General features: G+C 29.6%; 1 protein-coding gene and 1 pseudogene across 1 annotated transcript; both read right to left on the reverse strand.

Moving 5' to 3' along the window:
• Positions 1-1,550: 1,550 nt before the first annotated feature.
• On the reverse strand, positions 1,551-27,605 carry LOC111631830 (ubiquitin-like modifier-activating enzyme 1). The gene is made up of 24 exons (XM_023376147.1): positions 27,443-27,605; positions 25,986-26,117; positions 25,781-25,887; positions 25,309-25,399; positions 25,101-25,233; positions 23,969-24,066; positions 21,690-21,836; positions 21,452-21,619; positions 21,070-21,171; positions 17,587-17,667; positions 16,779-16,931; positions 16,488-16,653; positions 15,881-15,963; positions 15,177-15,290; positions 15,040-15,104; positions 12,397-12,445; positions 10,016-10,162; positions 4,050-4,124; positions 3,422-3,611; positions 3,085-3,353; positions 2,912-3,016; positions 2,749-2,832; positions 2,564-2,664; positions 1,551-1,989 (listed from the first exon to the last, which is right to left on the reverse strand). Exons 1-24 carry the CDS (start codon positions 27,587-27,589, stop codon positions 1,854-1,856), a joined length of 2,943 nt encoding a protein of 980 aa, XP_023231915.1. The 5' UTR covers positions 27,590-27,605; the 3' UTR covers positions 1,551-1,853.
• On the reverse strand, positions 7,085-8,646 carry LOC111631833 (annotated as a pseudogene).
• Positions 27,606-27,665: the final 60 nt, after the last annotated feature.

Here is a 27,665-nt window from a genome sequence, read left to right on the forward strand (position 1 = left end):
TCTATATTTTCTTAAAGCGTTAATAAAGAATTAAAGGTTAAATCGCGATTTCGATATCCATATAAGAGGGAAATACAGTCGATCCCTCTATAACACTTGATTATTCCGTTTTATATGAATTCCATGTTGTACGAGTCACTTAGATTTTACAAATACAGTACGTGAACCGTTCACAACCCGGCACACGTATTTGTAAAATCTAAGTGACTCGTACAACATGGAATTCACATAAAACGGATTATCAACAGTGTTATAGGGGGGATCGACTGTTAATGCCAATATTCTTTAATTGTAAAAGAATACATTTTATAGTAAACGGTAGGGATTTTTACACCGAAAACAAAACGAAATGTCCTAATTGTCTATGTCAATTTTCAAAGAAAAGATAAGGAGTTTACTCAGAAGCGGCGAAACCTGTTTTAACTTACTGGACACGCACTATTACACCCAAATACAGAATTACTTATTTTACTTTTGTTATGACGTAACTTCTTAATGACCCATTTTCGGCTTGTTTTTTTTTTTAAATAAAGAAATAAAATTCGCTACACAAAGCAAAAAACGTGTCATCTAAACACAAGATTGCCCATCTTACAGTTAGTGTCTCTCCGCCATTTTGAAATTTGACACCTTTTTTTTTTTAATATAAAAAGATGTCCGAATGTTAATTTATTTTTTTTCCCGCTGATATTAATAGTATTTGTACACAGAATGATCCTTAAAACGTTTCTGATGTCACACGTTCTCGTTTCTACTCGTAAATTGCCGCCATTGTCTATTGAAATTGTTGTTCCTGTTCCGTTCACGCGGATATTATCCAGAACAAATACAGAGAACAAGTGTCTTCTCGGTATGGGTGGTGTGTCGACACTTCGTTTTAACGACAAAAATAACATCACTTGCAGTGTCGCGATCGTCATCCGGATACGAGCGGATCTGACCTGTTTGTTAGATTTATCACCAACCAAGCGTGACACCACGTAAAAACCGTTGAACACCCGAAGTTTGATCCTGCTGGAAAGTCATTTAGCAACTGTACGTTTACGTTATAAACAACAATGGTTCATTATGGAAGGGGGACGTGTTAGAAGCAATCCCTAGCAGTTTGAATCTGAATGGTGCAGCTAATCTAGGTGAATCGTCACAGCGGTGTGAAGACAATGTATTCTGGATTGCCTGCTTCAAACGTGATTTAGAACCTTAGTTTCCAAGAAAATAAATGTTATAATAAATATAAGAGTAAAATATTACAGTGTATTGTAAATAAGCTTATATATAGTTGTCTTGCTTGTTATCAAAGATCAAGGAGATAGTGTTGGCTGATAAAAACAAATTAAAAATGAACTTCCCTCCTTAAAGTTGAAGAAAATAACATAGAAAATTGTCATTTGAATGCTGCTATCTGCAGTAGTTGTAACCTTAACTGCGAAAACCCCTTCTTGAAAGATTTTAATGCATTTATTGTATATAGAAATTTGAAAAATTATTAAATGAAGTTAAGATTTCTATTTTAAATCATCAAATAAAGACAGTTTACAGAACAGAACTACTTTTATTTTCCACCTTGTGTGAACATTTATTTAGTATGGTATAAACGATCTCTCAAAAGAGAAAGAAAAAAAAAATACAGACTAAAAAAAGATGGGCCAATTTTGTAGATGAATCTCAGAAAAAAGCAGTCCCATCGTGAAATAAATACAAATTACGAGATTATATAAAGTTTAATTTTTTAAAATAAAATTTAATGAAAATGTATGAATTAGCCTAAACATCTCAAGTCTCATCAAAACTGCAAACTAGTGTAGACTTATACAAATTCACAACTGCAAGAGACATTTGCAATCGATTCGAAACTATGGAAGATTATATTTCACATAAGGTACTTCCACGTCGTCGCCGTTTGTGTCGTTGCAGCACAGTTCAAACACTAAAGCTCTGATGTGGGGTTCGATATTTTTCCTCGACACCAGCTTAACAACCTCCGACAGACTGAAAAAGAAAAAAAAAAAAAAAAAAAATTAAATTTTAATCATTATCGATAATATAAATTGACAAGGTTATATACAGTGATTTTGGAGGATGTACAGCCATTTACAGAACTTATTTGATAGGTATTTTTTTTTTCAAATTTTAATTAGCAGAGGTTATATACCGTTCAGCGAAATATTTTAAGTATTGGAATAAGACCTTTTTGCTCAAAATAACCTCTTAAATAAGTTCCGTAAGAGGTTGTACTCCTCCCGAATCTAATCATCCTGTATATAATAATATAAAACATTGTTTTTTAAGCAGAATTTAAAATTTGCCTTTCTTAGGAAAATTTTTCAAATTAGTTTTGGTTTCTTGATATATGACAACACTAAACACGGGCAATTCCTCCCCGGGGAGGTCTTATTATAGAAAATTGGCCCCTATTTAGGTGTTACAAATTCCATGTGGCCAGCCCATTGACCATTGAACCAACTACCGGCATTCAGTGGTTTTATGAACTTGGCCACCGATGGCGCGAGTAATTTTCATACAACATATCTGAGAGTACAAACTTTTTAACTTTCACACTTACTTCAAATCGAGTCGCTCCTCCTTTTTTGCATTTTGCATAAAAAATGAATACAACATACTAACACCTTGAGACAACATTGTTATTTCTAAGTTATAATTATCCTAAAGGAAAAAAAATAAATAATAAATTTTTTTATTGTCATTTCGCTTGTAAAATGTTCATATTTTATCAAAATAAATATTTACTTCAAAATACTGCAAGAACCTCCGTAATGTCATTTCTCCCTGCACTTCAAATCGATCCCAAAGAGTGAATTCCGTGTTATGATACTGAAAATTCAAAATAAATTAAAAAAACACACACACAATAATATACGTACGTAAATATAAAAAGATAAAATTCCCATACACTCAGTTTAGGAGCGGCAATTGGCTCAGAAAAGGCAAAAAACGGTAAAGCCAAGTTAACAAAGCCATTCTTATAGGAACTTAATTTTTTATGCTGTTGAACAAGCTGAAAAGAAAGAACAATTCAGTTTATCATCACCACCGTCGACATTGTTTTTATTTCAGAACGCTTACTTTGTATAATTCCAAACAAGCTAATCCTGAAACCAAAGCTGTTGTTGTAGCAATGGCAGGAATTATTTTTCCAGCTATTAATTTACTCCTATGACGATCTGCAGGTGGAATATCGTAATTCTCTGCTCTCAAATTAGATGCCGCTACAATAAAATCCATGTGAAAGTTAGAATCATCATCCTTTTCAAAATCAATTGGATTAATTGAAACTCTTCCCATATCTTGTTTTGTAGGTAACTGCTCTTGAATCTGATTAAGGCGATCGTTATCTGTTATCAAAAAACGTGAGATTTAGATTAACGTTTCAAAAATGTCTTAAGTAAAATAAGATATATACCCGTCACAGAATTCTCTTGATTAGCTTCATTTTCGGAGACAGCAATTCTCACACCGGATCTGGGGGAAAATTCAGGCACCTTTACAGTAGTAACGTAATTTGAAATGTATTCTCTATCTGTATTTTGCGGTATTCCAAACATAAAAGCTCTTAAATTTGCAGCTGCTACAATAAAATCTAAATGAAGATCCTGAAATAAAAACATTAAAATTAGTAAATGATAACTCTTCAACATCTAACTACCAGAGGTGCAGGATGTGTCGATCGCACAAACGTTTGGGAGAAACAGTAAATTATGTGCGCTATCCTGTGAAGATGTGCTTAAAGGGTTTTTCTAATCTCAAAAAATTTACATTAATTTATCAGTTTAGTGTTAGTGTTATGCATAATTATATGGTAGACTATTTATTTGTACGATATATTTAAAATACTTTATTTTCTATGGTAATGTGCAACAAATTTCAGGAAAATTTTGCATGTAAAATTTATATTCTGGGGAAATTTTGGGTCGCAAAAATATTCTGCATAGTTACTATTATTCAAAATGTTCATAAATAGTTAAAATAATCTATAATTTAGGATATATAGAATTAAAATTTAAGATATTGTATTTACATTAAAAACTTACATTATTAACATTAAAAACGAGAGGATGAGGACATCTTTTGGGTCCCGACCAGAAAGGAGCACCAGAATTTGTCAGCTGTAATATATTTTTTGGATTAGACTTTATCTTAATCATTTCAAATTTACTCAATATAAAACTAGTTTTAATCATACAAAATATACTATATTAATACCAACAATTTATTAATAAAATTAAGATTATTATTTGCAAAAGTACAAGATAGTTTTTCTATATTACATTTAACCCTTTTTCAGAGTAAGTTATAGAGCAATAATATTTCAACGAGCAGTATTAACATTAGCACAAGATGGTGGTCTAATGACACAATTAAGACACCATCTTGTACTAAAGTTAATTAATTATAATCAATTAATACAATTATGAAATTTTATTAATAATTAGCAAAATTACAGTCCAAGAGTAATGCGCTTTTCATTGAAGTGTTTTAAAAGTATAATTCATATCGAGGAAAGAAAAATTTAATTGGCAACTTCTATACAGGAAGCTCTGTTCATACTTTCCTCAATGAATGTTTCTTGCAATTAGACATTAAATATTTCCTGCACTGTACTTTCTCCATAACGAAAACACTTCAGTTAAACGTCTTGTTTATAAGATCTCACTTTTGCGACTCATTTTTTTGTAATCTACAGCAATTTCTTACTGTTATTCTCTTTGAAGTTGAAAAATTTAAAGCAATTAATAAAAATGAAAAACAAGTTAAGTAATTGCTCCAGGTTAGTCCACACTGACAACAAATTACCAGCGAATGAAAAAAGCAGAGCAAATATGTAACACGATACTGCTCCCCGACAAAATTTCAACAAGAGAAAATTGATTTCATACACTGGTATAATTAATCAAGTATATTCAGGCCTTGACTTGTTATATTCCAGTCTAGGAAAACTTTATTAGAAAATTTTTGTAGATTTCAATGAACTGTCTGTGGTACAAATTATACAAAATTCAGTGCACTGATTGACTAGCGATTGTAATCATCAGCAAAGTTATAACCTTTCATCTCCTGTACAGTTTGCTGGCCTTAAAATAAGTGTTTGGTACAATTAAATAAAACTAACTGTTTCAACTTTGTGTTCTCCTTTTAGAGATGACAAATGCCAATACATTATGCTGTGCTAGGTAAAACCAGTTAACCCATGCATGATTTTTCTAAAAACTTTTGCAAAGACATTAGTGCACGAGTTTGATATTAGAAGTATACTAAGAACAAAGAATAGTGTTTGTGTTTCAAGTCAACCAAGGGTAAAAATAGCTTGGAAAGACTGGAGTCATATTGTGTTAATCATAAAGGATGGTTTTATACATTTTACACAAAGATGTAGAACTGTGTCTAGGAGATTGAAAAACTGTCCAATAAGCTAGCATATTTGATAAACTATCACTGCTGGGCTAATGGAATGTCACTAATTGTATTCTGTTATTTTCAATCTATATATATAGATTGAAAATAACAGAATACAATTATATATATAAACAGAATAATATATATATAAATGGACATGTGTGTCCCTATATTTCACGTTTTAGCCAAAACTATACATCGCACATGAATGGTGTTTGTATGTGGTAATAGCCCCAAGTCTCCATTCGTGCACTATGATGGTTGCGTCTCAATAGCTATAAGGGTGCGGGAGATATGGGGGCTTAAAGTGGTTGACTTCGAAGATTTTCTATTTTGATTTTAAAAATGTTAAAACCGTTTTAAATTCGAATTGTTTCGATTATAGAACGATTGTAAACGTTCCAGAAAATTGATCAAATTGAAATTAGTTCGTTTGACTGGACATAAAAATTCTCTAATTAGTCTAGAAACAGGGGACCTAATTCTTGCATTCTGCGCTATAAGGGTGTGGGAGATATGGGGTTGAAAGTGGTTGACTTCGAAGATGTGTAACAATGGAAGTGTCAATAATGGAAGTGTTAACAGTGGAAGTGTCAAGTAACAAAGGAAGTGTTAATATAAAGCGGCATGCAAGATTTACAGGCAGTTTTTTGCGGGAAATCGAACATATTTTTAGACTCATGTAAAAATTCTCTAATTAGTCTGGAAACAGAGGACCTAATTCTTGCATTCTGTGAAAACGGGTAAGATTGGNCAAACACAGTATAGAATTTTTTAAAATAAACTCCAAACTTTTATGTGAAAGACATACTCCAGAATATGATATTTTCATTAGAGGGCTCCTAAACTCAAATTAGCGCTGTAATTTTCTTCATAAGCAAAATGTTAGGCATCGTCCGCCGAATCACTATACATAACTTTATTTCTCCCAAACATATTTCTGTAGCTAAAATTAGTTTTAACTAATGTTAAAAGTTAAAACTAGTTTTATCTAAAGTCAAAACATGTACAGCAGTAAATTAACTAGACAAAATCGGTTTTGTCTAGTTAAAACTAGAATTTACTGCTAGTCAAAAATGAATGAGTTAAAACTAGTTTTAACTAGACAAAACGGGTTTTAACAAAGACATTCAGTATAAACTAGTTTCAACTAGTTAAAACGCGTTCTAACTAAAAACGGGTTTTGACTGTAACATATATAAAAACTATATTACATACAAATAAAAACCCAGCAAAGCAGTCCTTGCAGCTAGTTTAAAATAAAAACATTTTAATGAGAAATGCTAAGATGATATTGCAATTTTAAAATATTGGAAATTTGTCCTGGATGACACAAAAATTTGAAAAGCATGGATACACAAGGGTTTACATTATAGTATAGTATTTTCTAGAACAACAACGAAGCCCAGGGCTCTGGAGCTTGTGTTTTTTGTCGGAATCATGTCATTTAGATCCCACTCCAGATTTTAACATTTAAGCCTAAAAATACAAATTTCTTCAGCTATTCACTAGAACATAGATGTGATTTTTACATTTACAAAATGTTTTGAATATTTGCTAATCTAAAAATTCTCTTACTTATATTTCTGAAATACAGTGGGTGATCAGTTAACGAACATAACCTGTTTCAAGACTGTTCGTTAACCAATTATCGATTTACGATAGGCTTTTATGGGAATTTGATTAATTCATTCTGGAGACCCCAAAAAATAAAAAAATATATACTTTCTTACTACGTTTATTTATATGTACTAATAAAAATACATATATGCACAGTCTTGCATTTTTTATTCATCAATCAAAATGTACGACTGTGTATATAAGTGTTTTTATTATGTTTTTTCTGTTCGTAGGGGTTAAAGAAACTGTCCAACGTCGATTGCTTTTCTCTCTTCTTTGGGATTTTTCAGAAGTAATTAATAGCATTGTAATTGTAGAGATTCCCAAGCCTATTAATCTCAACTTGGTTTGGATGCCATTCTAAGACCATTGTTCTGACATCCTCCCACTTCTTCAAAAGATCTTTAATAGCAGATGTTAACATTGATCATTTTTCATCTTCCTCTTTCTCAGAAAAAAACACATCTTGTTGAGTTTCTTGGTGGTGTTCATTTAAGCATTCTTGGAGTTCCTCTGCATCAGATCAGTTTCAGATTCCATTATGAGCTCTTCAATGTCATCTTTATTCACTTCCAATTCCAGATCTCTAGCAGTTGTCTCAATTTCATGCATAATTTCAGGGACATCATCTCTCTCTCCCTGAATGCAGGAGGGACACATCTTTCGCCAAGCAGAATTCAACTGTTGTCGAGTGACTTCTGACCATCCCTTTTGAATGAGCCACATAGCTTCAAGAATATAAAATTTTTCTTTCCAAAACGTTTTTAATGTCACCATTGAGGAGAACTGGCATGCTTCAAAACACAGACGAAGCAGTGCTCGAATGTACAATTTCTTGAAACCTGCAATAACCTCTTGATCCATTGGTTGAATCAATGAAGTATTCGGAGATAGAAACTGAACTGTCAGCCAGGAAAAGTCTTCCAGCAAATTATCTTCAAGGTCTTTTGGGTGTCCTAGTGCATTGTCCAATAGCAACAGTGCTTTTAATGGCAATTCATTGGTCTGAAGGTAATCCTTGATGCTTGGAGCAAAAACTTCAAACAGCCATTCTTTGAAAAGAGCCTGAGTGACCCATGCCCTTTTATTCAATCTCCACATCACTGGCAGTTTTCTTTAATTATGGAATTTTTTTTTGAATGCTCTAGGGTTCTCAGAGTGATAGACAAGAAGCGGGATAAGCTTCATATCACTGCTAGCATTGGCTCCCAAAAGTAATGTCAATTGATATTTCATGGGTTTATACCCAGGAATATTTTTAAAATCTGCTTTCGTAATGTATGTATGGTTCGGCATGAGCTTCCAAAATAACCAGTTTCATCGCTATTGAAAATTTGTTGTGGACAATATCCTTCTTTTTTAATAAATTCTTCAAATTTGAGACAGAACTTCTCAGCTTCTTTATCTGCACTAGCAGTCTCACCGTGAATTACATGTTTAATGCCAGTTCTCTTTCTAAACTTAGAATTCAAAGCTACTACTAGATGGTTTTCAATCTCCTCATGTGACGAATGTGGAGTTTGTTTCTTCAGTTCTTCAAAAATTTCTCTAGCTTTCTCTTGAATGATAGTCATACTAGTTACATCTTTTTTCATTTCCCTTTATTTTATCCAAATTAAAAGCAATCTCTGCATTTTTTCATGGATGGAACATTTTCGTTACTCCTTTAGCTCTTCGAGTCTTCTTGATTATATCTTTCTTAGCTAAGATTGTGCCTACTGTAGATCTGTTCAAGCCATACTGCCTAGCAACAAAAGACATCTGCCCACTCTCTACTTTGGCTATTATCTCTTGCTTGGTTTCTATGGTGAGCACAATTTTTGATACTCCACTCTTTTTATGCTCCATAATATTATCAATTTCTGTTTGAAATGAAAAGTTCAGAAAAGCACTCACAAAAATTCAGAGAACAGAAATCAACTAGCACACGAAAGAATTATGTAAATGTGAGGCCCGAATGTAATTCAAAATTTTGATGTTAAAACGTTAAGGAATACCCGATAGGACAGTTAAACTCTCACCTTTAGAAACTAAAAACCGACGCAAAACTTATGGAGTGCCCGACAGTCTCGCGAAGACTATAAAAAGATTTTTGACAGAAAAGTAAACAAAAAGCTGGAATTACAATGGAGAGTTTCAAAGTTTGGGGAAACACTATCTGACCAGTATTGGGTTGAGCGTTGATGTTGATGTCTCCTGCACTCCGAGAGATTTCGAATTGTTACCCGAAGACAAAGGAAAATCAATCCATATTTGTTATTTTCTGTCGCTTCTTTTTATGTTCGTTCAGTGAAGTGTTCGTTGTCCGATTATAAAAATCTTTCGCAAAAGTGTTCGTTATCCAATTTGTTCATTAACTGGTCACCCACTGTACTGTCAAGGATATACTCCCAACATAAATTAACTTATTTTTTTAGAATTAAATAAAGAATATCAATTTTAACCACCACCATAATATGTATAATATTTTAGTAACTTCTAAATAATAATTAAAACCTTATGTTAATTTGTTTACATGTTAAACACTATTATAACTGAAAAATATGAAAATTGACCTCTCTGTACTCAAATACAACTATTGTAATTCTAATCAACAAAGCTAATTTACTATAACAATCTGCAAAAAAAAAAATTGTTGTATTAAATTAAGCTAAAGTTAAATAGATATTAGAAACTTAACTGTAGCTTTCTACACTTGTGTATTTATAAAACAGTTCACTTTGAAAAAAGTATCTTATTTTAAGAATGATATGGCAGACACTGGTTTAATTTTAAGATTTCTTCAAATTCCAATTTGAAATCAAAAATACCCCCTTCAAACTTAAATTGCAGAACCAAGTAATGAACACATCTGACTGAAAATTTTTCAGTACAGAAGTATATTGGCAATAAAATACAAGCTTCAAATTAAAAGATTTCAAATACAGGAAATAAGAACGAATAAAAAAAACTGTTTTCAAAACAACAATTAGGAAAAACTTACCTGTTCTGGTGGAAAATTGTATAAAAGTTGCTTTATTTGATTGTGGTACTGTTCTTGGAAATATAAACGTGCCCATCTAATGCAGTCTTCAAAGTTATTAGCTCTTTCATCCACCAAAATCCTCTTCACCGATTCCAGTATTTCCAACTAAAAATAATAGTAATTGGCATTTCAAATTCAAAATTAGTAAAAAGATGGAAATTTGTTCAGCTAATCTTCATAGCACAGTAGAAACTTAAAATATTTTTTTACCATTTCCTTGAAAAACACATTAAACTCCAGAATATGTAGAATCCATTCCTAAAAAAAATCATGTCAAAACATACAAGTACATGTGTACATACAGAATGGATAAATTGAATGCAAACACACCACCAGTATAAAAGCTTCTGTAAAATTTTATTTCATCAATACAATGGACAATGTTCAATACCTCTAGATATGTTTTACACAAATGATTGAGTTGTCTTTTGAAAGTAATCAAGAATACTTGTTTACTGTTGAGAATTTGATTTCATCACTGCAGTTTCTAAGTTTGAAACAAACATTTTTGCGCATTAGAAGTACCTCTTTTTGTGTTCTACACTTGTCGCCATAAACGTCTGGGTTTGTACCTGCATAGGAACACCACATCTAGACTGCAGAATCTATAGTGAACTTTGAAATTGTCATAGCAAGTAGAGTAAAGCAATATGAAGTCAATTTTCGGAGTCTGGCAATGATTGCCAAGGTACCAAATCTATAGAATATGGTGTCCTCTCAATATCAGTATGACAAGATTTAATCAATTCAATGAATTGTTATCTCTTCTCACCATCTAAACATTAAACACAGTACATTTCTTTTTCAAAAATTATTATTTGAGTTGAAAATTCATCCAAGGTATGGGTTTGATGTGTTAAAACTAAAAAATACAAAGTCAAAAGACACTAAATCCCATTAACATTAAAGATGTGAGGGGATCAATAGAAAAAAAACACATTGAAACTAGAAATTTGATTTAAAGAATTTATGAAATTACACTATTTTATATTAAGAGAATCTTTCCAATCTCATTTTTACACTGTGCTAGCTACCTTTCATATGCTTTTCATGTATGTTTATCTAATAATTTTCCAAAGTTAATAAACAAACAATTGATAATTTCATTTAAGTAATAAAAAGTTTAATTTTCTTATCAAGTGTAATTCAAGGTAAAAAAATTAATAGACTAAAGCATATTCTGAAAATATTAAAACTTCTTTTGATGACAGAATGAAATGCAGTTTATGTGGTAAGTATTGTCAGTATGTTTTTTTATATTGAAAGAGGAAAAATTAGAAAAGCCAACTTTTTCCCCAGTTTAAAAAAAACTTTTTTCTTGCCACTTCAAACTATTACCACCAGTTTTACATACTTAATTCAGGTGCTGGTAGCCTTAGTTTAGAGCCTGAAAAGCAAAAGTGACACGTTAAGCTGTCGCTTAAAAAAAAGGAATCATTTTTCAGTAACTTTTTAATGAATAATTCCAAACAACACATCTGATCACAATACTTAAATACAGTATCTCACAGATTCTGTCATGTCCAAAATTTATGCTTGTCTACTGGAAAAAAGATCAATGAAAAAAGTGTCATTCCAAAAAATTCTCAAAATTTTCTGTCAGTTGACAAATAAACCCTCCAATCTGGAAATGCTGGATGGCCACTGCAAGAAAATTATCTTTCGTTCTCAATGTCACTTCCTACTTTCTTTGTTCAAAGTTGCCATATGACGTTATGACATCGTTAGATGAGTGTTGCACGAGACTCGTCACACAGGAGCGCAACATTTTGCTGTTTTTCCTCGCGTGTTTTGTGATTCAATTTCATACTAAATGTTGAAATAAATATAGTGATAAAATCTAGTCTGCTTATTATATTTTTATTGCCACACTAATATAAACATCACATGGTGATTTTGGCACTATGCAGTGCAACTTGTAGTGTTGACATACAAAAGAACAAACAGACATGAAAATGATAATAAAAATGACTTCTGATGTGTGGGTATTTAAATTCCCAAGTGTTTTGATCAGGTCCTTCCACATTGTTAGAACTGAAAAATGCTATTCACTGAGGTAAAATCTATCCAGACACGCTACACTCTGCAGATGTGGTCATTGTTACTCGACTAAATTGTGTTATATCCTGCGACAGAGGTTGTGTTGAACACTTGTCTAATAAATACATTTAAAGTCATTTTCATTCTCATTCACATTTCTTTTGTATCTCAAATGCTGCCTATTAGTAATTTTTGAAACATTTTTCTCCAACAAAATCCCTGTATTGACAATACTTACCATGCAAATTGCATTTCATTCTGATTAAATATTCATAAAAAGAAAGAAAAACAATACTCACTGGCTGATTCCCAGGTAGTCTAATTGTTCTGTCAATAAACTGTTGATCACTGAAAAAAATTTTTTTACCATCTTTAAACCTCATTCTCAACTTTATGGTCATATTTCAAAATAATAAATTACAGAAACAAAATATAATTTCAATTATAGTAAACTCTACAAAATAAATTTTATAGTTGAAAAATTTTGTTTGTTTACAGTGAAATCGCATTACAACAAACTTAAGATTTTCTCTGGGCTAACTTCCATAGGAACCCATGACTGTCAGTTGTACAAACATTTATAGTTAACTTTAATTTTTCTCATCCCATTAGCTTAAATGGTAAAATTCCTGCAATTTTCACTTCACTATTGTCTTCAATTGGTAAACAACTGTATCCAGGGAAAATGTAACTAGATTCAGATACACTAACCTCAAGAAGAATCAAAGTTGTAGATATAGATACAAGGAGAGGCATTTATGCCATTTTTGTTTTATCATCTATCTTAAGCTACTTTATGTGTAACAGTGTATACAAATTTTAGGTAAATTTTTTATTCTCTAGCAAGACTAGTCTGTAACTGCATGTACTATTGGAGTTTGCTCTCACTAAATAACTCTGAAGAGACTCATTGTTCATTTTCACTGGAGAGTATTTTGGTACAGAGAATTGTCTAAAGAAGAGCTTCCCAATTAATCTAGTAATCCTTTAAGGGTAAATCAATAAACTTTGCAGTTATAAAAAGTTATATGTAAATTTTCAATATTTTTAAATAACATATATAATTTATCACATAAAACTGAAGCTGGTTGTAGTTCATGAGTGAGCCCCCTATGGTATAGGAAACTAAGAATATAGGAAGATTGATTCAGAGGCACAAATAAAAAATTTACAAATTCTAAACTCTCCCCCAAACCATCACCAATATCCTTTGGAATCCTACAATTATTCTACAAATCCTTCAGCCGTCACATCCTGTGAATAGCAACATGCAGAAATCCCCCTCAGAACAATATCTAAAAAAGTATTCGTGTGTCTATTAGCTGTTCAGTGGTGTTCTATTTGCACATGGAATACTATCTACAATAATCACGATTGAGCATTTTATTTTGCTTTATTTACACCTTTCATTTGTTGTTCTGTCTAATTAGTTTGTTGAATTATACCAAGAGATGGAATCAGACGACTCCATAGTTAAATTTGAAACAGAAATAACTATGAAATCATTTAAATGAGTCAACTTTTCAATGCATTAAAAAACAGATTTATTATGTTTTACAATTGAATATAATAACTGCTTTCTATCATCATCATCAGCTTATTCTACCATTTCAAATTATGGTGCTTTCAAATACACTTACATAATTGTCTGCCATTTGTGCCCATGTTTGCTTCTCTCCACCATGTTGTGACTACGACATAAGGAAACAAGCAGGCACATCTTAAGTATGGACATCCTTCGGGTCTCTTGATTCCCCGTGAATATCACATTGATTCTCATGGACCATCCGTTATGAGCCCATTGCCATTTGAGAGATTTAATTCTGTGGATCACATCAGTTACCTGGGTTCTTTGCCTAATACACTATTCTTTTGTGATCTCTCTTGGGTATTGCTAGCATATATTGCTCCATTGACCTTTGGGCAACTTGTAGTTTCACTGTTATTTCTTTATTTAGTGTCCAAGTTCCACATCCGTAAGTCATGACTGGTAGTACGCATTGATCGAATGCTTTTTTCTTCAGGTGGATTGGCATTTTAGATCTGAAGATTTCAGAATTTCATCCAAATGTAGACCATGCTTGTTTGATCCCCTTGTTGATTTCTGGAAACTGGAAGTTATTTTACTTCCAGCTTCCAGAAATCAACAAGGCTTATTTTACTAATCAACTTAGCTTACTTTTACTAAGAAGGTAATATAGAAAGCTGGAAGCTTTCTATATTACCTTCTTATATTATCGTCATTACTTACATGAATACATGCACAGTATATAAAAGCTTGTTTCAACAATTATTGATAAATTAATCTCAAACACTTATAAGAAATGCATATCAATAATAAAATTACATTGTGATGATAGAAGTGTCATTTTGATGTCCACAGTAACTGTGTGGCAGTAATTTTGTTTCAGCACTTCTAGGACCCTTTCGAGTATCATCTATTGTCCACACAAGATTTATGAAACAAGCTACACTACAGTCTTTTATATAAATATTCGAAGAATATGGAATTAATTAAACATGTCCGAGTTTTAATAAAAAATTAAATTCTATATTAAATTGTATATTTAATTGTAAAAAATTTAAACCCAATCTGCTGCTTAAACTGCTATTCAATAAAATACAGCAAGATTAACCACTCTGCAGTGATCGACAGATATACCCGTCAAGGGCGATCACGTAGCACCGGAGAATGACGTCTATATCGCAAAAAAATTCACATAAAAAAAAGGGATTGTGACACAATAAAGATTTTTCTTTACTAGACAACCATTTAAGAATTTTTTTTCCGAAACAGAAACGAGAAAAACACGTAGAAAAATTCTTTAAAAATTTCCCACATTTATTCTCCACTACATCGTGATAGCGCCATATCTGATTAACCCTCTCTACAAAGGTTAAATCACTTTTGTCTTTGTAAGAAGTAATTAAAAAAAACTTACTTTAAATAATGAACTACATTTTCTGGTGCCTGTCTGAATAAGCCTTCAAACTCATCTCTTGCCCACTATAAAAAAAAAAGTTATATATATATAAGAATCTTAAAGATTAAACCTATTTTATGCTATTTAATACAGACCTGTAATGTATGCTCAATAGCATTTGGAAAATTTCTTAAAGTACAAATTGGAATGGACTTTTCTGGAGGATCTTGAGATGATGAGTATGATTCAGTAAGGAAAGGAATGACAACCTAAGAATTTCATAAAGAATTATTTTATATATAAAAACAAGACTGATTCAAAGTAATAAAAACTGAATTAATATACAAAATAATAATCAAAATTAAATCAAATACAATGAATACTTAAAGTCTGCATTAAGAATCTATACATTGCAAAATCATCATTCAATTTTCCACGAGAGCATAAAATAATAACAAACTAAAGTTCAATCTTAAACCAATAAAAAGAACTTTATTCTTTTATAAACACACAAGTTTTAAAATAATGTAAATAAGCAACTCTCTAAAATAATTGTTATATTTAAATATTGATATGACCTATAGTAACAAAATGTACATTATGTTGAAAATAAGTAAATGATTTTAATTCCATCTGTTTTAAAATGTAACAAACTACTAGTAAATCTTGTATTGTCAGCCAAAAATCAATTTTCATTATTTATAATTAAGATACTTTTCAACGAGAAACATGCTCTCTGACTTACTTTTGCAATGTTAATCATGCTTTAAAAGTGTATATAAAAATTTTAAAATTACACTATAAGAAATTAATTTTAAAAATTTATAACCTTTGTTTAATTAAGATATTCAATACTGACCTGTACATTTCCTTTTGTACCCAAGGTACCGGACTCCAGCAGAGGTTTACGATAATAAACACACCGTCTGTCAATGTAAGTTCCTAAAAGTAATTGATATATATATATATTTTTTTATAAATCAATATATTTTTAATGATATTCTAATTCTAGTCATGGCTTTAAGAAAAAAAAAAATTTTAAACAACAAATGTCTTTCTAATGCCTTTAATATTCTGATTCAACTATACAGCCACGCAACAAGAAATGATTAAAAGTAAGTTCATTGCGTGTATTATGAACAGCAAAATAGTTAAACATGATTATTTCTGAACAAGTTTAACTTTTCTAATGTAAATATAATACAAAAGGTTGGAACTATTGCAAGTTAAAGCATTGGTTGCAGGTTGTTCTTTTGCTAGATTCTTTCCACTATCTCAGGAGAAGATTAGTTGTATTAGCATTTTTTACAACTAATCACAGATGTTCTTTATTAACAAAAATAACTTCTTAAACTTTTATTAAATGTAAGAAATAATGCAGGATCTATTTTTAATTTTATATTAAACTGTTTTTTAAAGTGTTATTAAAACCATCTGTAGTAAATAAAATTTGCTGTTTAACTTACTTGCATCAACATTATCCAGTGCATTTGCTACTCCATCTAAAGATTCAAAAAAGGAATCATTGTAGACTTGTTCAGTATCTGGTCCAACTCTATTTTGATGAGGAGTAATATGAATGTCGGGATTCATTTTCAAAATTGCATTTGCAGCAGTTTCAGATTTCATAGCCTAAAGAATTAATTTCATTTAATAATTAACATTTATAATTTTGGCAGTGATACTTAAAATTAAAAAAACAGTAATTTTTAATATAATTTCACAATTTATAACTTATTCAACTAAAGAAAACTTACACCAACATTCCACTGTCTGAATAAAAATTGCCTATTTAAATTTGATCTTTCAATGGTATCCATATCAGTAACATAGATCATTCCATCACCAGAAGCAATTCCCATCATTGCAAAATTTTTTAAATGTTCACACCCTATTGCACCCGATCCAACCTATAATTTAAGATTAAACTTTTAGATCAAAGCAAAAATGTAATAAATTTTTCGTAAAACACACTAAAATTTCACACACACACTTAATAAGTTAATAAACTTTTAATAGTTTTATTTAGTTTAGTTTATTTACTTTTAATAGATACATAAAATTATAAGTTTCAAAAACAAATTATATAAAATCATTAGGTATTTCTCAAAGCTGAACATTTCATTATAGTAATTTATTCCGTTTATTATTATTACAAGTGTCCTTCAAAGTTTATTCCAGAAGTTAAATTATATTATTCCACAATTAAAAAAAAAAAAAGACATGTCAACTATGTAATTCCAGAATTTTAGCTAAGTTTTTTGGATATACATCAGTATTCTTAAGTACTCTAATTTTAATGGCACATTTTTGGTTTTTCTATTGATTGAAACTCATTCTAAAAAGGCAAAAATGACTTATCTAAATTTGTTTAGTGAAGTGATTCCATTAACAGATTTACTTTTTTTTAAATCTTATTCTACATGTTATATCAAATATTTAAAATTACAGTGAAAAAATTGTTTAAATGTTACAATAACTTTCATAAATTCAAATTTAATTTCATAGTTACCTTACACTTGTAAGGATGAAATTTTTCTAATTATAAATTTAATGAATACTCACCACAAAATATTTTAAGGATGAAAGTTTTTCTTGAAATTCTCTTCCAAATACTGCTATTTGTGAATCATATCTACTTCCAAGCTGTAAATAAGTGAAAGGAATTGTTTAACTTTATAAAATGAAGTTTTTGAAAAATTGATTTAAAGTAAACTCAAAAAAATTGATAGTTTTATACATTTCAATTTATCAAAATTGAAATGTTTTTATAAGAAAAAAATATTTGTGAAAATTCTTTTAACATCAATTTTGAAACGATATTTTGTTTTTTATAGTAAGAAGTATATTTTGATAGTTATTGACAATTAACGAATAATCATTGCAATTTAGTGAATATTGGAACAGACAACTGGATTATTTTATATTAGTGAGAAGAGAAAGATCTTAAACCTTCTTTGTTTAATAATTTTTTCAAAACAGTTTTATACCTTTTTTTAGAAAATTGCCAGGACAAATTTACTTTTACAAAAAATATTTTTCTCGGTAGACCAAGAAATATATTTTTTTTTTTGTAAAAGTTATATACCTCAAGTATTATTATTTTAATAACAATTTGCCATTAATTATCCTCATAATTCAAATGGATCAATAAAATAAATATATGACTGTTTTTAAAACTGAAAAAAAAAAAAATAAAACAAGGTCTTAAAATCTTAAATTTCAGGACTGAATTCATTAAATTACAAAGTTCATTAATCTAGTACCCAATAATATAGAACTGTAGGATGATAATCTGGTATGCTAGTATTCTGCAAACCAGAACGTTTTAACATGGGTTCTGTAATATGCATGACTGATGTATTTTTATTTTCCACAGGTTAATGTGAGAACAGCATACCTAAACAGCTCTCTCATACTCTGAGCATGTTAAAATAACATGCCAAATAACAAAAAGCTACACAAGATTCAAATCTGAAAAATTACTGTATCCACATTTATGTACAAATTGTATTCATTAACGTTTTTGAAAGTTTTCCAATCAATCAATCTTAATACAGAATAGTTATGCACTAATCATCTATTATGTATATCAAATCAAGTATATATTAGACTGCTGGTATAGTACAAAATACAGTAAAACCTGTCTATGGCGACCCATGGTTCCTTCAAAAAGTGGTCTTTTAGACAGGTGGTGCTGTAATATCGTATTTCCGCACGTATTTTGCACACAGATATGGCTAAAAGCCATATATACTAAGCAAAACTTGAGGTGAGCAAAAATAAGCAAATTTTTTCAACAATAGAACTATATTGGTACTGTATTTTATTCTTATCCGATAACTCGATTAACAGAAGTCGTCATGATTTTATAAGACAGATTTAATACCAGTATTTTAAAGATTAATACAGTATTCGCATCTTCTCAATTATAATGCACATTTTCTTTTATCCCGAGATAATTAATTCAAGTTGGTTCTCTTCACTTGCTCCTCAGTTACGTGTATTACGTCATCAATATAAAAGCGTGTGGTATCGCACCACCACTTCGGTTTTGGTTAGTTTAATCTTATTTTAACTTTAAAAATACTGTATTTTTAAATATTTAATATTTTCTTAAGTACAATAAAAATTATTAATTAATAAGAATATGATTCTATTATTTCTTCTCATAATACAATTTCATTACATCAATGATAATTGTGAAATCAAAAAAGGAAGGTTGCCTGAAACTGATTTTGTGTTAATGCATTTATTGTTTGTGTGCGAAAATTACTTGAATACTGTTTTTCTAAAAATATCGCAGAACTAAGGGAGGTTGATACAGAAACTATTTATTACACATGTACTATATAATGAGCTTCAAAAATATAAAATAAATTTTATCAAACGATGAAATCAGCCAATTAATTGTATCATGTACAATATTTTATACCCTTAAGTAGGTCTACAGTAAAGTAAATTTCATTTTCCCACAGTTAAACTTCACAGCTAATTGCCATTGGGATAAACCATTTTCACTTTCTCTGATAACTTTAACCTCATCTTTTAAGGACAGCACTTTACATTTCTTTAGTTTTTCAGACAATTTTGAACAAATTGAAATGAATTTCCTTTGTTGCTAGACTAATTCATTAACACCTGTACCTAATTTTAAGGGTGGGAGAAGTGCTCGAGGTGGGTTCGAACAAGAGTTTAGATGCGGAAGTGGTCGCTTATTACAGTTGTTGTATGTTGTTTCGGACCAAAAATAGATGCCTGCGGTTACGTTACACAGGTGATCGTTTAATAGTAACTTATACGAAGACTATGTATAAACCATTCCGTGCCAGAAATTTTTGCCCATTTTGACAAGTGCCCGTCAAATGCAGGTGGTTGCCTAAGCAGTTTTTACTGTATATAACTTTTCTTGGATATACTACAAAATTATTAAAATAATGCCAATCCAATAATCTAGGAATTTTGCTAATCTAGAATAATTCTGGTCCCCAGATTATTGAACTTCCACTGTAGATGCCTTCAAACACTTTTTGGATGAGATCCTTTACAAATGATACCAAGAACTAGTGCCCTACTCTGCCATCAAATTCCAATCATATTACAATAATATAGTGAAGTTATTCTGTTATATGACTTCAAGGAACCTTAATACTTGAATCATTAGCATTAACCTCTTACCAACACTTAAACCAACTTGTTCTCAAATACTTGGTATAGCTAGGTACCAAAAAGGGGTTCTTTGAGATGCCCAAACCTCAAGTATAACACATTTCCAAGCCAAGATGTGATCTATCTGTACTAGTTAGTAACTACTCATAGTCCACACAAGACAAATTGATGGCATGTTACCTTACTCTTCTTGTTTTCAATAAATTACATTCATTGCTTAGTCAAAAACTGTTCTTGGAAACACATTCAATTCTTAATTTCTGGCCCAGATTAATTTCAACAAAGACTAATTTAATCTTGTGTTTTTGTATCTTTCCTCATCACAAGACACTTTTGGAAAACAGTGAAGAGAAACAAGTAATTTTCTGTGGTGACTATTATACTTGAAATACTTGTACTTATTTTTCTGAAAATGAACTCCTAATTCCTGCTTTTTGTATCCAAAAATGACTTCAGTTTCTTCATTAGACAAGTATCAGCCTCTAATAAACATAGGAATTTGGAATGAGGAGATTTTCTAATATAGAAAATCACCTCACTCATATCCCTGTTTAGGCTGATTTCTATTTTATTCAGGTTCCATTTTAGATAGGTTTTACAATATTTTATGAAATATTTTCAAAGTAGCAAATCAGTTAAGTTCATTGCAAAAAAGATTTTTCAATAATTCCCAAAACTAATTTTTTCACTTAAAATATACATTAATATATAATATGCAAATATAAATAAATGCATCTCTCAAATTTTGTAAGTTAATATTTGCCATATAACTTTTGAAAAATTATAATTATCCATTTAATAAAAAATGATTCAATATGTTTATATGAATAACTTAAGGATTATATCGACACTATTAAGATTTACTTTGAAAAAACTTACAGGAGTAGCAGATTCTTCATTCACTTTTTGTTCAGGAGGAAGACATTCTAATGCATCAAAATAAAACCACTGTTTAATTGGTCCAAATTTTCCACTGCAAGCCTGTAATTCAAAAATAGTATTCATAAAATTCTAATATTTTATAAATATTCTTACAAGGTAAATATAAATTTATATATTTAACATTTAATTTTAGAATTCATATGCATTTCAATAAAACACTGAATTTTATTTATTTATTTTTTTACATTAGAGTCATACATTATTGGCTGACGTAGAACTTAAAGGCAAAAAACACAGAAAACTCCCAACTTATATTCAGGCAAACACAGTATTTCTCAATGTTCGAAGAACTTCTGTAAATTAAAAAAAGAAAACGTACTTTCATTATTTCTTGTGCTGCAATTCCACCAATTATTGCCTGCATGGGGCATAAGTTTCCAGCAGCTACATATGAAAAGGTTCGCACTAAATCTTCATCAATCTCTTCCACTTGCTGAGCCTGTTTGTTTACTTTGTGACTCAAAGACACCATTTCATCTGCATCTTCCTAAAAAGCAAAGTAAATTATATTAATTCATAACAAATATTCAAAAATCAGTGAGCATTCACAAACTAACCTGATTCCATGGTCTAGGTAATCTATTGAACTGATTTTGAAATAAATCTAAAGCTTGAAAAATAATATGCAATTGAGGTGGTCGTTCCATTTTTGCAAAGTCGGACATTATATATTCAGGTGATTTTAAAGATTCTTCAAGAGGTTTCTGTAATTTTAATTAAAAGTTTATTAAGATTATGAATCATCATCATCAATTATTGAACAGAGTTTAGTTTAAATTTAATTCAGCCTTTACTAAATTTCAGTATGTACTTTGACAATTACAGAATTTTTAAATTGTAACATTAAACTTGCTTTTGTAAAATGTTTAAGAAAAGCAAATGATAATGATTTTTAATTTTAAAAAAGGATTTTATTAATGTATAGACTAAAAAGATAAACAGTTTATACCACTTACTTAATGTAGGAAATTTAAAAAAAAAAGCTTTTGATCAATTCTAAACCCTTTTATTTAGACTTTCAAGGTAAGTTGTTCTGGTTCATTAGAAACTTTCTATTTAGCTTTCTCCATCATATAAAAAAATTACTTTATGTATGATCAAGTTAATGGTTTTTTCCTTTCAAATTTAAAAGTTTAATCGCACACAACGATTTGATCAGTTGTTTTTAAAAATTTTAAATTGAACTACATGAAACCACTATAATAAAGCACCTGTCAATATCCTTTTGTTGCAGTACTTCACAAAATTTACATTACACATCTTGTTCATTAAAAGGATTACTGTAAATTTCCAATCATAATACAAAGGGTCAAATATTTAAAATAATCTCATTCAAATTACTAATATAAAAACTGTTGTGCGTGCAAATTACTTATAACACCTGCAATTTTCTTTATATTTGTTTTATGTTCTGATGGAAAGTATATGCTACTTATTTTGCTAAAATATTTATAGAATAAATGTTATATCGATTTGGGATCAGTGATTGCACTTGTGTTGCAGTGACCACGCGACGTTTGTGTTTGACAAGGAAATTCCCCAAGTTGCATTAAATATTTTGGCAAATGTTACATTTTAAACATACTTCATTAAATTTAAAATTTAAAGAAAGATAACCTAATTGCATCACTTGTATAACAAATTTAAAAAAAATATCTTTGTATAGTGACCACATAACATTCTATTATCAATCAAAAGTAACAATCTAATGAGCTCATTTAGTTAGATGAGCGATAAATTGTATATACGTTAGAAAGTGTTATCTTTGTTTTATCAATGTGGAATTAAGAAGTGGCTTTTTATCAAGAGCTGCAAAAACATGATCACATCAATCATCAAAACAATGTTAAAGCGTATTACTAAAGAAAGATAGCAAGGAACTCTTAAAAGACAATAGTGTGTTTACTAAGAATTTAGTGTATACAGAAATTTTGTAAAGAAAGATTTTATTATTTTTTAATATAAAGGCCTAAAACTGTGTATGTATGTGTGTAAATGAATTCTCTATAATGCCTACTTTTTTGGTCCACTTCATGTAAAATTTTGTTTTGTTGCTCTTTAGGTTACAACAGATATTTCTACAAACTAAACAGTTTATACTAACAATGCTTGAATTTCTTGAAATCTCTACTCTTCTCAAAAACTATTCTGTCATGCTTGACAGGGAAATTTCTAGTTTATTGAATATTGACACATTCATTCCAAATGACAGTCTGATCAAAACAATTAACCACTTTAATAGAAATCTTCCTCTATTAAATTTTTGCAAGTAATCAGATACACTTTTGCTTTCTCAAATAATTAGATCAGTAATATCAAGAGAATGTATTCAGACTGAGAAACATTTTAAAAATACATATCTTCAGTTTTCAAACAAGTGAAAAGACAATCAGCATTTTATCAATTACAATAAAAATTTTAATAGTAAATTTTGTTCCAGTGTCAAAAATCATCTTCAGATGATGAAAATCCTCTCACACATACTACACCTACCTACAAAGTGTGATTCTGTTGTAAAAAAAGATTTATTGCACAAATTCAAAATAAATTTACCACATTAAAATCAACATCTTTCCTTATACTTTGAATTTTAATTTACAAAAATCATGTGTTTCTGAAGAAACATTATTGCTACAAACATGTTTATTGCAAATTTATGTGAAATCTTCAATCACGATTTTACATATTTTTGTTTACAAAAAAAAAAAAAAAGGAGCTGGTGAAATTTTAACCAATTGAATTTTGTCATTAAGTTTAATTTCAATAATCCCAAGTAATGCTCTCTGAAAAACAAATTTATATATTATTGCTATTGATTGATAAACAAACAACTTACAAATGAGATCGTCTTTGGCATTTTAACTTGAGTAACAATTCCTCCTCTAATATACTCTCTGAAATCTGAAGTTTCACCTATACTGAATGTATACGGACCTATAAAAAAATTTAATACAAAATTAATAAAATTTCAGCAATTAAGTGTCCATTTTCTGATGACAAGTTCTTAAAAATTTAAATATTTGAAGAATTTAATGATGCTACACTGTCAACTATTTAACTGTAACAACCCATGATTCGTACACACATTTTCTTCACCGAGAATTTCAAGTTTTTGTATACATAAAATTGATTAGAATCATAATTATCACTTCTTACAAATTTAGAGTCCTTTATATACAAGTGGACTAGTGGGCATTTAATAGTGTCATCTCCACAGAAATATTTAATGCTTTTGCATATATGGACAGACAAGACACCTACAAGATAAACTACACTAAGAATTCTCTTCACTCTTCAGAAAATATTAACGTGTCATGTTTTGTCTGTTTTTTGGAAATTTACCAAATAGATGAGATTAACATTGCTATTATACCACATTTGTTCATTTTAGGATATTTTTGTAACAAGAAAATTAATTATGATTCACATTTTATGCCAATTTGATAAAGATTAAATTAAAATTCTGAAATAATAAAACAAAAGATAAGCCATTGTAATTGTGCAATCAACATACAAGAGAAAAAAAATTTATTGAGCTGACTAAAAAAAAAAATCAATATTGATCTATTATTATTGTATTATATTAGTTTTGTACATTGTACATTTAGTCAGAGTTAGCATATACTTTTAATAATCGTGGCATCCTTTATCATCACAAGACTTTCATGTTACTCTTGTAACTGACAAATCATCACAAATGTTATTCATTCCCATAATTTTCATTTTATAATATCTAAAAACCAAAACGATCAAAGACACCAAATAAATACAAAAAAAAAACTATATAATCTGATTTCATTAAAAACTGACGCCAATTGTGCCGTTAAAATGTAACCAGACTAATCTGGTCTATAGATCAAGTTATTATTGTTAAAGAATGTCATATTAAAATCATAATTCCTTGCAAATAAGATTAACAAAACTTCTGTACATTTTAATGTTTATATCTGAAGTGTAGTCACACTTACCTAAAACTTTAATTTTTCTTGGTTCGCAGTTATTTAATTCTACCATTCCTCGAATTTCAGAAAATGTAACATAATCGCCATCTTCAAACCCATGTCTTGTTTCTTCTAAACAGGTAACTACTCCTTCACTATCCTAATTTTAAAGAATTTGTTTAATATACAGTAAGTATATTAGTTCATCATTTCCAAAAAAAAAAAAAATCCTTACTCTGCTGATTGATGCTACCATAGCAGAAACAGGTTGCTCTCCATTTGAATCTATTATTGTAAAGTTCTCTCCAAAATCACAGAAAATCTGACTAAATAATTTAAACAGTTTTTATAAATAAAAACAGAAAAATTATTATAAATTTGCATTTTTATTTAAAAAAGAGAGACTCGATTACTTGAAATGGAAAAAGAGCGTAAAACTTCAGTTAATAAAATCGGAGAAATCGTCATTTTAATAAAACTTTGTGAATGAATGCATAGTAAAATAAAAACTAATTTTTTCATTTTTCACAAATAGTTAAAGAAACAATTCATAAGCTTATTTTATTAACAAAATTTAATAAAAAAGTTAACTATGAAGTGTTTTTAGGTTCTAAAGTAATTATAGAAAATATCCAGTGTCCTTTTTCAACTAATGCATTTATAATTAGGTAAGTTATAGTGTGGAAGAAATGAATTTCAATATTTACCCAAATAATCCTTTTGTACTTGCTATAATTAATGCTATATTCAAAGGATGAGTTATACTTGCTATTTGTAACTGTTCTTCTAATGATGATTCTGTAAGAACAACAACCTGAAAGGTAAAATCAGAACGTTAATCTTTTAAAACTACTTTCTCTCTAACTTTTCTGTTAGAAGTTTAATCACAAAACAGTTTTGGAAGCAACTAACTTTAAACTTCTGTATAATCTCTCTTAATTCTCCAGTGTGTAAACTAACTGAAACATATGGATTAAGTTCTGCTAGCTTTGAACGGCAGACTTCGGCGCGATTTTTTCCAACGTCTTCTTCAGTTAGATAATACTGTAAGTAAATAAGAGTGTTAATTACTAATTTATGAAAACTGAATATTGTTTATTTTAAAATTCAGCAACTAAAAAAATTAATCTGAAAATCATAATATAAAGGAAGTAATAATTTGGAATCATTATAAATTGAACACTAAGTCAAATATTTACTACAATTTTAAAAATGTATCATCACTAAAAACATGACCAATGAAAGATCTGAGTTGTTATACAAGGCAAGTTAATTTGTGGTGCTATTTACTGAAGTAGTGTAGTTTATATATTTTAATTTATACAATAAAACAAAGTAAAATATCTTTAAATATTCATCTTTCAATTCAAATAATTCACATTGCACTAATCATGTTTGGGATTACAGTAGAGCATCTATTAGCCAAATACTGATCAACTAAAACATTGTTAACCTGAACTGTTTCAGTTAATCGATGCTATACTGTATTTAAGATTAAAAGACATTTAGATGAAATTTGCAATGAAGACTTCCAGTTGAAATGGAAGCAATTGGCCCACATTATATAGGCTGAAATGCTTATGGAGTAGTTAGTTATATATAGGGTCAAGATAAAAGGAAATACAAAGGAGAATAAAAAAAATGATCAGCATTATATTTTTACTTTCAAATTTTGCCACTACGGCAGCTGATTCCATAATATTTTAGGATAAAGATAAAAGTTTATCCTATTAAATTTAAATTTATTAAAGTTTAAAGTTAAAAATAACAGACCATTTCTATTATATTTGTTTTCTTATCTTCCTCCCCAAAGAAAAAAGCAAAATTAAAATCCTGCACCCAAACACATGAAAAGCTAGTTATAGCACCGACACACAGTCCTCAGTTATCATTTCATTATACGATTTTGTTGAGAAAAATACAATTTATAATCATTTCTAATATAAAACCCATTGTGTGTGACACTTATAATTCCTGCAATTTTTGTCCAATCCAGATGAAATTTTGGTTATATTCGTTTTATGTTCTGATGGAAAGTATAAACTATTTATTTTGCAGATATATTAGGTATAGAATAAACGTTTTATCGATTTTGGATCAGTGATTACACTTATGTTGCAGTGACGTCAGCGACCACATGATGCGCATGCTTGATGAGGGAATTTCCCTTAAGTTACATTTTTAAATATTTTGGCAAATGGCATATTTTAAACATACTTCATTAAATTTAAAATTTAAACTTTAAACAAAGTTTGTTACAGAAGTGACGATTTGGCCAACTTTTTAAAAAATCTTTCCACGACATTCTATTATCCAATCAAAAGTAACAATCTAACAAGCCTGTTATTTAGAAAGTGTTTTATAATTACCTGAGAAGACAAGTCAGATAATTCACAATTTTTTGTATCGTGAATTGTGACAGATTTCACTCCGCCTAGAATCACATTTTTTGATATTTCTAGACCGAGACCATTCATTCCAGAGATTAAGATGTCGGAAGTAGCCATTCTTCGCATTGCTTCATGTCCAAGAACATACCTGAAAAATTCAATTTTTATATAAAAATTTAACTTTTTAAAATCTTGAAATTAC

This window comes from Centruroides sculpturatus, unplaced genomic scaffold, assembly GCF_000671375.1.
Source record: "Centruroides sculpturatus isolate CEXI.00-Female unplaced genomic scaffold, Cexi_2.0 scaffold180, whole genome shotgun sequence".
Lineage (NCBI taxonomy): Eukaryota > Metazoa > Arthropoda > Arachnida > Scorpiones > Buthidae > Centruroides > Centruroides sculpturatus.

Excerpts from the sequence above, each read along its gene's own strand:
- LOC111631830 (XM_023376147.1), bottom strand. The coding sequence starts at position 27,589 with ATGCGAAGAATGGCTACTTCCGACATCTTAATCTCTGGAATGAATGGT. Across the intron at positions 24,067-25,100 it reads AAGAAAAATTAAAGTTTTAG|GTCCGTATACATTCAGTATA; the intron begins GTAAGTGTGACT and ends ATTTTTTTATAG. Across the intron at positions 21,620-21,689 it reads TACCTAGACCATGGAATCAG|GAAGATGCAGATGAAATGGT; the intron begins GTTAGTTTGTGA and ends TTTGCTTTTTAG.